The sequence below is a fragment of the Heterocephalus glaber genome, unplaced genomic scaffold (genome assembly GCF_053883595.1).
Source record: "Heterocephalus glaber isolate CG9 unplaced genomic scaffold, H.glaber_assembly_v1.0 deba00001531, whole genome shotgun sequence".
NCBI lineage: Eukaryota > Metazoa > Chordata > Mammalia > Rodentia > Bathyergidae > Heterocephalus > Heterocephalus glaber.
In genome coordinates, this window is record NW_028258329.1 from 18321031 (window position 1) to 18333054 (window position 12024).

Below are 12024 nucleotides of genomic sequence, written 5' to 3' on the forward strand. Positions count from 1 at the left end.
CCTGTAACCCTAACAATCTGGGAGGCTGAGGCAGGATTGCAAGTTCCAGTCTTACCTGAGCAACTTAGCCAAACTATGTCTCAAAATAAAAAACAAGGTGGGGATGTAGTTTAGTGTAAAGGCCCTAGTTCAATCCCCAGTACTACCAAAAAAAAAAAAAAAAGGAGTCTGGGTCATCCTAAAGCTGGTTCAGTGTTCAGCACCTACTGCTGCCTCTGCTGTGGCTGCCCGGAGAGTCACAAGTGCCCCCAGGCACCTGGAAAGGCAACATCTCCCAGCTCTTTGGGGAAGCAGCACCACATGGGAAGAGTCTGGTCACTGCAGACTCCATTCTTCCATGAGCAGTAAGAGTAGTAAGTGTCCTGGGCTCAGAAGGACCTTAGAGAATCTCCCGGCGCAGCTGCTGCTTTGAGAAATGAGAAAAGAGAAATGAGATGTTCTGCACTCGTCTTAGAACCACACAGTGATGAGTGAGCGTCCCAGTGGGAAGGGAGTCTGACAGCAACCAGAAGCCATCCCTCAAGAAGGTGGCCTCAGACTACTGAGAAAGATCTGCCCCAGCAGGGTTTGCTGGAGCACTCCAGTTAAACTGAGACAGGAGGATGACAAGTTCAAGGCCAGCCTGGCCAATTTAGTGACTTAGCCAGACCCTGTCTCAAAATTAAAAAAAAATTGGGGGGTACCAGGGATCAAACTCAGGACCTTATGCTTTCGAGGCAGGCAACAGAATCACTGAGCTACATCCCCAACCCCTCAAGATAAAAAATTTTTAAAAAGGTTTGGGGATGTAGCTCAGTGAAAAAGCCCTGGGTTCCAACCCCAGTACCGCAAGAAATAAATAGTTCTGCCTTGTTGTCATGGAAGATTGTGCAGGGCCAGGGAATAAGGGCAGGAGTCAAAGGTCAAAGTCTGTGAATAAGCTTGTTCAAAGAGGATTTTCAAACTAAATTGGTTTAACAATCTGGGGCGGGTGGGGGGGGGGACGACAAGCTTGCAATACACAAAAAGAAAAAAAAAACAATAAAATGGACCTATAGCGGTATATATAGTGGTAGCACACACCTATAATCCCAGCACTCTGGGAGACTGAGGCAGGAGCATCAAGAGTTCGAGGCCAGCCTGGGCAATTTAGCGGGATCCCGTTTCAACATAAATTTTTTGAAAATAAAAGTGTTGGGGATGTAGCATAATGTGAAGGCTTTGGATTCAATGCCCAATGCCGGAAAAAAAAAAACCACCGGGGAAAAACAACAACAACAACAAAACCACGGGGAGCTAGAGGAAGACAGAGAAAAGGCCACGCCACCCAAGACAGTGAGTGGGAACGCCCAAGAGCTCCGGAAGGCCCCACCCCCTCAAATTTAATGGTACACCCCACCCGCGGGCGCTAAAACAACGGAAGTGGCCTTCGGGGGAGGGACCTGTTGCCCTGGGTGACGGAAGTGCAGCTGCGTCCCGTGGAGCGGCCTTTTCCGAAGGCGGCGGTGGGGCCGCTGAGGCTGCGGAGGTGGTTGAGGTGACTGTATAGAGGACCTTTGTGCGTTGCCCGGGCAGTGACAGGGCCGCGGGGAGAGAGCAGTCTCTGAGGACAGGAAGCTCCCCTTTCCACGAGGCGTTCTGGTATGTATGTTTTGCGGCCCGGGAGGTCGGCGTCCGCTGGCTGCGTGCCTTGGCTTTTGCAGTTTTTTCCTCCTGGGGCGTGCGACACTCTGCCTTTCGCCCTTTTATTTTTTGTATTTTTGGTGCTGGGGATTGAGCTACATCCCCAGCCCTTTTTTTGTATTTTAATTTTGAGACAGGGTCTTGCTAAATTGTTCAGGCTAGGCTCGAACTTAGGATCTTCCTGCCTCGATCCCCCAGAGTGCTGGGATTACAGGCGTATGCCACTGCGCCCTGCCCAGACCCGCCTCTTGGTAAATTCTCCCACACTGTCAAGGTTCACTTCCTACTTCTGGGAAATCTCTGTGAGCCCCATTTCGTGTTTGTAGCTCAGTGCCTGTGGGCAGACACCCATGTAGTTTACTAGCCAGTCTGGGATGCACCGAGGGACCTCAGCGCTAACGATCTCATTAGCTGCTTCGTTTTATAGAAGTTCGTATTTGTCTTACATTCAGGGAATGGAAGGACCTCACTGTCCTCAGGTCTTAATTTTATGTCTCTGACGCTTCCTGGCCTCTTAGCAAGGAATCTGTGCTCACAGGGACTTCACAGCCATCTGCCTGTTAGCTCTAGTTTTTTTGTTTTGTTTTGTTTTTTGTTTTTTTGATACCGGAGATCGAACTCAGGACCTTGCGCTTGCGAGGCAGGTGGCGCACCACAGAGGTAAATCCCAGACCCCCTGTCAGCTGTGGTTTTAGGCCGATCTTAGCAAATGTACATCCTCTCTGCGCTCAGATTCCAGCCTGGGCATAGTTAAAAAGCATGCGATCTTAGAGGTTGGAGCTGGACAGATTTAGATTTCAGTTCTCTGTCACTTACTAGCTCTTTAACCTTGAGGAAATTGGGAAATTCCTGACTCTCTGAACCTCAGAGTTCTGTAAATGGGGCCATGGCTAGGGTGTAGCTCAGTGTTGGAGCAGGTGCTTAGCATGAATGAAGTCCTAGATTCCACCTCAAACAAGTAAAGAATGGGGCTGGTAATACATTGTAGGGTTTTAGGGAGTATCTGATTAATGAATATAAAGTGCTGGGCCCAGTATCTTGGCCATTGTAGGAGTATTCAGTAAGTGTTTGTTAGGTACTTAGTTTGAGCTAGATACTGTGCTAAGTGCTGAAGAAGATACAGTGATACGCGGAACCAGATGTAGTCCCTGCATTTGTGGAGTTTATAGTCTGGTGGGAGCTATAACCGTTAGTCTAATAATTACAAATAATATAAAAGTTGGTAGGATATAATAGAAGAACATTAAGGAAGTTTGGACTGAGTTGAGTTCTGAAAGCTTTGTAGGAATTAGCAATAAAAGTTTAGAGGGGACGAATACAGGAAAGAGTATTTAAGTTCCACGTGGAAAATCATGTGTAAGCGCCCGTGATAGGAGAGACTTGGGGATTTGAAGGACTGAAAGCAATTCAGTGTACTAGAATATAGAGCGATGAAGGGGAGATGGACACTGGTCAGATCTTCAGGACTTTTTCATCCAGATTTCAAGATCTGGGACTAATATGAAAGCAATGCTAAGCCACTGGAGACTTTTAAGATGATAGTTTTGGAGGGAGGATGTTTGTCTTTGAAAACATCACTTAGGAATCTCATTGTGATAGTTCAGCAAGAGATTGATGGAGTCATGTGGAGTAGTGGAGAAAGGGAGAAATAGACAGATTGGAGAGATGTTTAGGAAGTCACATTGACAGGACTTGCTAGTGTACGTGGAGGACAAAGGCAAAGTTAAGAATGTTGCCCAGGTTTCTGGTCAGAGCAGCTGAGTGGATGATGGTAGCATTTATGGAGATGGGAAACAGGAGGAGGAGCAGAAACAGGTTTTCTTTCCGTCAGTCAGATTTCCCTCTTACTTCCATATCTACTCACTAAATCTTACTTGCCTAATGTGCTTCCTTTCATCCTTTCCTTTCCAGTCCCCAAAGCCCACCCTAGTACAACCCTTTGTCTTGACCATTAAAATAGCCTCCTGCTGGACTCCTGGCCTCTGTTCGTTCTCTATACTTGCTCCCCAGTTTAACTGCACAATGATGTGCACGATTCAGTTTCAACCTCGTCAGATTCTCTTTTGCTCAAGTTTTTGATAGTTCTCAGTTATTTACAGAATAAAATCTAAATTCCTTAACTTGGCATTTAAGATCTTACAGCTTAGTTTATTCCCACCCTATCTTCCTAGCCTTTTTTTATTCATAAAGTTTATTGGTACATTTTAGGTATACAACATGATGACATTCATCATTGGGAATCTGTACCTGTACATGATATATCTTGGTTCCCTAGCCTTTTTACCTTCACATTTCTCCTACTTGAACCTGGTCTCAACCAGTCTACTCATTTTCCCAAATAAGTTTTTCAGTTCTCATATGAACACCTGTATTCATGAGGTACTCCTTCCTGTTAATGTATATCACCTAGTTGTCTTGACTAGCTAAATTTAAGTTCCAGCTCAAGCTTTCCTCTGCTAGGAAGCCTGCCTGCCTGTCTGTCTGTCTTTCTTTCTTTCTTTCTTTCTTTCTTTCTTTCTTTCTTTCTTTCTTTCTTTCTTTCCTTCTTTCTTTCTTCCTTCCTTCCTTCCTTCCTTCCTTCCTTCCTTCCTTCCTTTCTTTCTGACAGGGTCTCACTCTAAGTCAGGCTGGTCTTAAACTCACTGTGTAGCCTAGGCTGGCCTTGAACTTACAGCAATCCTCTTAAGAGTTCTGGGATCACAGTGCACCGCCATACCCAGCTGTTGGGATGCCTTCTTGACCTTTGAACACAATTATAGTTTATAATTTAATTGACACAGCATTTACAGTGCTGTTGGTTTTTTCATTAATTTAGCCAATATTACTTCATTACATATTTTTAATGTTCTTGTATAAATATATTTATTTGATACATTTTTAAACAGCTTGATTTTAGACTGTGCTGAATAGATGCTAAAAATGCAGACAAAAATTTTGAAATCACTTGATTAGAGTATAGATTTCTATAAGGAAATTCTCAAGATTACTTTGGCTAAGCAGGGCATGGTGGCACATGCCTGTAATCCCAGCACTCAGGAGGCTGAGGATAAGGCAAGAGAGGAGTTCTCTCCTCTTTGGGGCCAGCCTGAACTACACAGTGAGACCCTGTCTCAGCCTCCCCCACCCCAAAGGAGTACTTTGGTTAAGATAAGAACCACTTAGGGCCGGGGATTTAGCTCAGTGGTTCCACCACCTGCCTCACAAGCAGAAGGACCTGAGTTTGATCCCCGGTACCAAAAAAAAAAAAAAGATAAGAATCACCTACTCATATGTACCAGTTTGTAGTTCTTAACCTATTGACCACCCATTATATGTGTTGTCTGCAGTAGGTGTGAAATACTCAAGCAGGGAAGGAAAAATAACTTCTGGAAGCTTCATCCAGCTCTTAACATTTTTTCCTTACAGTTTCCTGATACAAACAATAATGGACCAGAAAATTTTGTCACTAGCAACAGATAAAACAGTAGACGGACTGCAGAAATTTCTTCAAACCCAGAAAGAAGATGATGTGAGTATTAAGCCTGTCCTGTGAAAAGCAAATGTCAAGCATGATGACAGATTTAAAGGGCATTTGAGAAAGAGAAAGAGCTTACTCTTACTTTATCTCGTCACCATTCTCCTTAGAGATATAGATTTGTTTAATAATAGTTCATAGATATAAAGGAATTGGGGGGTGAGATAAATGGGCAACTTTAAGGGTATTTATGACCAAATTTAAATGTGAAACAGCCTAAGAATAGATTGCTTTTTACAGATAGCCTTAGAATGCGTTTTACAAATATATATACAAATGCCTATTAATATACATTTATGGTCCTTAGAATATTCCTAGTTGAAGGTAATATCCAGATTGGTCATTGATATGAGGCATTAATTTTGCTTGTTGATACCCTTTCATTCATTATTTCTCTTAAAATAAATTCATAAGGTGCAAAAATTTTTTTTTTTTGGTACCAGGGATTGAACTCAGGACCTTGCGCTTGAAAGGCAGGCGCGGTGCCACTGAGCTAAATCCCCGGCCCCAAAATATTTTTAAAGTATTGGTAAAAGAGAAAACCAAGTTCAGCTGCCTGGCTCTTAGCACAGTGCAGCACAGTGAAAGGCAGCACGCAGTGCTGAGCCACTCCACACATGCAGGTCCTCGGGCTGCCACCTTGTTGGGGCACATATGGCAGTGTGCACACTGGACAGAGTATGAACCTGGGCCACGAGTGCCTGAACCCGCGGCCACCTGCAGACTGTCTATCCCCAGCCCGTGGCCCTACTAGGCTCGGGCGGTGGTGGTAGGACCCGCACGCCCGGCGAACCAGACACAGCTGCGCAGGAAAATTAACCACAGCTTACAGCTGTGTGACCGAAGCCAATAGCATCTCCACTGTGGAGTTCAAGTTCAACCACACCATGGGGAGCTGCTGGCCACAGGCAGCTAGGGCAACTGAGTTGTCATCTTCCAGCAGGAACCAGAGAACAAAAAATGTGCCTCACAGCCAGGGCCGAGTACCACGTGTACAGCCCTTCCCAGAGGCATAAGCTGGAGTTTGACTATTTCAAGAGCCTGGAAATAGAGGAGGAGATTAACAAGATCAACAATTTCACTCCATCCTGATCTCTGTTTACCACTGTATTAATCACTTTTTGTTCTCTACAGATTTGTGAAGCATTTCAGTTCATCTAATGGAATGTCTCACAAATTAGCTCAAAATAAAAAATTATAAAACATTAGCTGGACATGCTGGCACACACCCGTGATCCCAGCACTCTGGGAGATTGAGACAGGATCAAAAGTTTGAGCCCAGTGGTTCTGCCGCCTGCCTCAAAAGTGCAAGGTTCCAAGTTCGATCCCCGGTACCAAAAAAAAAAGTTTGAGCCCAGCTTGGAAAACTTAGTGACTTAGTGAGGTCCTGTCTCAAAACTTAAAAAAACAATAATGGCTGGGAATGTTACCCTTTGCATAACTAGCTGTCTCTCATCCTCTAAGTCTCTGGTTAAATGTCACCTACCTCACAGAAGCTTTGACCGCTGTAGCCAAAGCTGCCTCCCTGTCTTTAATTCTTGTCTGTCTCAGGCTCTTTCCTTTACAGAATTTTTTCTAATTGTTTTGGTCACCCTTTCCTGTCCTACTGTTATAATACCCACCTTGTTCACCCTTGTATTTAACACAAGTATTTGTTGATGAAGGTAGGTCCCCTAGACATGGCACAGTATTATATAATACTGATTAGATACTCAGTTGTAGGATGAATGTCTGAATAGGCATTAGTATTGACAGCTCAGGATCCTATTAAGACCTATCATGCTCTGTCTAAGCAATTTATGCATTTGTAATATTTGGAGTCTCTGAGTGATCTGAACCTGACAGGTAAAGTAGCTGTTGCCAGAGACTTGCAGCTTTTTCTTTGATTGCAGTTGACTCATCTCCTTCGGAATCATGCAGTGAAAGGAAAGGCCACTGGAGCACTCCTGAGAGCCATCTTCAAAGGTAATAATTAATTTTCATTCTGTCTCACTGGATTCATTGGTAGGTTTATTCACATCCGGCACTGTTTTCTTACTGTTTGAACCCCACTAGAATACTTTCTGTGTTTTGGGGATTCTACAGAATCAACTAAAGCAGCAGCCTCTTGTCTAGGATACTTAAGTATTTTATTAACAGGAGTTGGAGTGGCTACCTGAGCTTATATTGCTTATTTTGGAGCCTATAAAGAATGTATTTTTCATAAAATCTGTTTTGGTGTACTTGTGCTTGTAAAATTGTAATGAAGTGACCACAGTGCTTAGTACTTGATCTGTGCTTGACAAGAGGGAGCAGCTCTGGGGTTAAATGAAATGGAAGCTCTTGGGCCCTTCACAGAAATTCTTAATTTCCAGTGAGACACATTTATTTCCTTACCTTGAACAAGGACCAGTTCTTTGTTATTCACATTGTGACTCACAGTGGTTTTATAAATTGAGATGGTATGAAATTGTATAAGGCAAAAATGAAAATGCCTTTGGACTCAAAACAAGTACATTAACTTGGTATTGTTCTTCCCCTAAGAAAATTGAATGCAAAAACAGTAGTCTTCACAGCTCCTGCCTGGCAAGCGCAAGGTCTTGAGTTCTATCCCCAGTACCAAAAAAGACCAAATAAACAAAAAACAAAACCCCGATAGTCTTCCTTTTCATAAAAGAACTTCCAAAATGGGCTGGTTCAACTGTTATGGAAACTTGCTGAACACTTTGTAGGATTACCTGTGGCAGCTGCCTATATACTAAGTAGAAGAGATTAACAAGGGCCTGGGATTTAGCTCAGTGGTGCCATCCCTGCCTGGCAGGCATAAGGTTCTGAGTTCAATTTCCAGTACCGAAAAAAAAAAAAAGATAAGAATAGTTGATCAGAAAAAAAAAAAAAGGAATAGTTTATTGGTCAGACAAATCTGTACAAGTTATGATGGTTCCCATTTTTGTTACTAGCTGTATTTAAAAACATAAATTTGGAAAGCCTAGCTTAAAAGTATCATGATTTATCAAGTACAGTATTTATGGCGCCTACAGTACCTTCTAATCATCTCAGTACTGTTAAATTGATTGTGTATGTGACCAGTAGTTAATGTTGCCATTGAAATATCCGTACACCAAAAAAATTCATCCTCTTAAATTATACAATTGTGCTTTTTTGGTTTTGTGGTACTAGGGATTGAATCCAGGGCCTCATGCATGGTAGCCAAGCACTCTACCACTGAGCTACATGCCAGCCCCCACCCTTTTCCATTCAGTTTATTGGTACATTTTTGGTATACAGTTGCATTCATCATTGGGATCTTATACTTTTACATGATGTATCTTTTACATGATGTATACTTCTACATGATGTATCTTGGTTCTTATTTTTTCCTCATTCCCCTGCCCTCCCTTCACCCCCTTCACCCTTTCCTTTTTTTTTTTTTTTTTCTTGGGGGGTTTGCCAGGGATCAAACTCGGGTCCTTGAGCTTGCAAGGCAGGCAGCAGGACCACTGAGCTAAATCCCTGGCCCAGTACTCCATTTTAAAAAAATTTCTTTCTTCGCTCTTTTTTATTTTTATTAACACACATGTACATAATGTTTACATAAAGGAACATAATGGGGCTTATTCTTACAAATAAGTCATTTATCTTTCTTTATGGCAGAGTAGTATTCCACTATGTGTAATACTACATTTTCTTTGTCCTTTTATCTGTTGATAAAACATATAGGCTGCTTCCAAGATGTAGCTATTAGAATCATGCTGCTATAAACATGGGTATGCATGTATCACTGTAGTATGATGACTGTAACTCTCTTGGGAAGATACCGTAGAAGGGGAATAGTTGAGTCAAATGGAATTTCTTGTTTTAGTTTTGTGAGGAATCTCCATACTGATTTCCATGGTATTTGTACTAGTTTACGTTCCCACCAACAATGTAGAAGGGTTCTTTTCCCCCCACATCCTCTCCAGCATTTGTTATTATTTGATTTCTTGATGACAGCCATTCTTTCTGGAGTGAGATGGAATCTCATTGTTTTAATTTGCATTTCTCTAATGGCCAGAGATGTGGAACATTTCTTCAAATAACCATTGGCCACTTGTACTTCTGTGAAATGTCTATTCATTTCAGTTGCCCATTTATTGATTGGGTCTTTTATTTTGAGAGGCCTGATTTTTTTAAAAGTACTTTATAGGGCCAGGGATTTAGCTCAGTGGTTCCGGCACCTGCCTCACAAGCGCAAGGTCCAGAGTTCAATCCCTGGTACCCCACCCCCCAAAAAAGTACTTTATATATTCTAGATATGAGTCCTCTAAGGAATAGGTGCAAAAAAGTTTTCCCATTCTGTAGGTTGTCTCTTCACTCTTGGTTGTTTCTTTTGCTGTACAGAAGCTTTTTAATTTGATCTGATCCCATTTGTTGATCCTTGGTACTATTTCCTGTGTAACCAAAGTTCTTTCCAGAATTCCTTGTCTGTGCCTATGACTTCAAGACTTTGGGTTATTTTAGCTTCCAGCAGGTTAAATGCTTCTTTTTTAACATTTAGTTCTTTGGTCCACTTTGATTTTAGCTTAGTATATAGTGAAAGATATGGGTCTAGATTCAATCTTCTGCATGTGGACAGCCAGCTTTCCCAACACCATCCAGTAAAGAAGCTATCTTTCCTGCAGTGTATATTTTTGGCTCCTTTGTCAAAGATCAAATAGTTGAATGTGCATCTTCTATACAATCACTGGGTGTGTTTGAGTCCATGTTTCAGAGTCCCTGCGTTATCCAGTGCTTCTCCTTCCAGCTTCTCTATCACTCCTCCTTCTCTAATCAGCCATGCTGGAATCCCAGTACTCCATTTTATTAAAAAACCACATCTTCTTTATCCAGTCTCCATTTGATGGGCAATTGGGCTGTTTCCAAGTTGTAGCTATTACAAACTGTGCCGCTATAAACATGGGTGCGCATATATCACTGTGGTATGATTCTTTTAATTCTTTTGGGAAGATACCCAGTAGAGGAATAGCTAGGTCAAATGGGACTTCCAATCCTCGTTATTTGAGGTATTTCCATATTGATTTCCACAGTGGTTGCACCAGTCTGCACCCCCACCAACAATGCAGAAGGGTTCCTTTCTCCCCACAACCCCACCAGCACTTGTTATTGGTTGATTTCATGATAGCAGCCATTCTTTCTGGGGTGAGGTGGAATCTCAGTGTTGTTTTCATCTGTATCTCTCGAATGACCAATGATGTTGAACATTTTTTCCTATATTTATTTGCTGCTTTTACTTCTTTGAGAAATGTCTGTTCATTTCAGACGCCCATTTTTGAATTGGGTCTTTATATTTGGGGGGTCTGATTTTTTTCAGTTCTTTATATATTCTAGGTAGTAGACCTTTGTCTGTGGAACAGCTGGTAAAAGTTTTTTCCCACATTGTAGGTTGTCTCTTAGCTCTGTTGGTGGTTTCTCTTGCAGTACAGAAGCTTTTTAATTTTTTAATTTATTTTTATTTTTATTATTATTTATTTTTTTGGTACCGGGGATTGAACTAGGGACCTTGTGCTTGTGAGGCAGGTGGCAGAACCACTGAGCTAAATCCCTAGCCCTGCAGAAGCTTTTTAATAAGATGAGATCTCAGTTGTTGATTCTTTGCTGGTTCCTGTGCTGCTGAGGATTTGTTCATAAAGTCCTTTCCTATGCCAATATCTTTGAGAGTTGTACCTAACTTGTCTTCCAGCAAGTTTAGTTTCTGTTTTAACATTTAGATCGTTAATCCACTTCGATTTTAGTTTAGTGCATGGTGAAAGATAGGGGTCTAGTTTTAATCTTTGGCAAGTTGAAATCCAGATTTTCAACACCATTTATTAAAGAGGCTCTTTCCTCCAGTGAGGATAGTTGCCTCCTTTGTCAAAGATGAGGTAGATGAGTATGTCTGGAGTTGTTTCTGCATCTTCTAACCTATTCCACTGATCCTTGGGTCTGTTTCTTTGCCAGTACCATGCTGTTTTTATCACAGTGGCTTTGTAGTACAGTTTCAAGTTGGGAATTGTAATACTCCCTGCCATGACTCTGTTGCCTAGAATTGCTTTTGCTATTCTAGGTCTCTTCTGGTTCCAGATGAACTTTTGGATTGTTTTCTCTAGTTCTGTGAAATACCCGGCCCCTTTTATTATTTATTTATTTTATTTTGAGACAGGATCTCACTGTGTTGCTCAGACTGGCCTCAAACTTGTGATCCTCCTGCTTCAGCCTCCGAAGTAGCTGGGATTATAGATATATGCCCCCATGTCTGGCACAATTTTTAAAATTGAGATGATTGATATATAGTTTATTCAAGAGTAAAGTTTGTTGGCCTTTAGTATATTCACAGGAGTTGTAACATTTGTATTAGTCCTAAAAGCAGCTTTGTACCAGTAGCTGTCAGCTCTCTAATTCCTTAGTCTCACCCTGTAGTAAGAAACCACTGTTCTCCTTCCTGTCTATAGATTTACCTATTCTGAATATTTCTCTTAAATAGAATCATTCTATATGTAATTTTTTTGTGACTGACTTGATTCACATTTAAGTTACCAAGGAGCATCCACATTTGTAGTATGTATCTTTTTTACTGCCAGGAAATCCATTGTATGGATATACCACATTTTTCCATTGATTAATTGAGGCACATTTAGGTTGTTTCTGCTTTCTGCCACTATAAATGATATCACTGAACATTTGTGTACAAGTTTTTGTGTGAACATGTTTTTATTTCTCTGGAGTATATATCTAAGAGTAGAATTGCTACATCATATGCTAATTGTTTAACTACCAAACTTTTCCAGAGTGGCTGTTTGGATTTCTCTATATCCTTTTCAACACTTGTTACTTGTTTTTCTGTTAATCCAAGC

General features: G+C 41.7%; 1 protein-coding gene across 1 annotated transcript in view; it reads left to right on the forward strand.

Moving 5' to 3' along the window:
• Positions 1-1430: 1430 nt before the first annotated feature.
• The window catches only part of Fanci (FA complementation group I), a 66416-nt gene continuing 55822 nt past the window's right edge, over positions 1431-12024 (forward strand). The window contains exons 1-3 of the mRNA XM_004852762.4: positions 1431-1620; positions 5068-5170; positions 7069-7141. Coding sequence (XP_004852819.1) covers positions 5087-5170; positions 7069-7141 — 157 coding nt within the window. The 5' untranslated portion in view covers positions 1431-1620; positions 5068-5086. The remainder of the gene's footprint in view (positions 1621-5067; positions 5171-7068; positions 7142-12024) is intronic.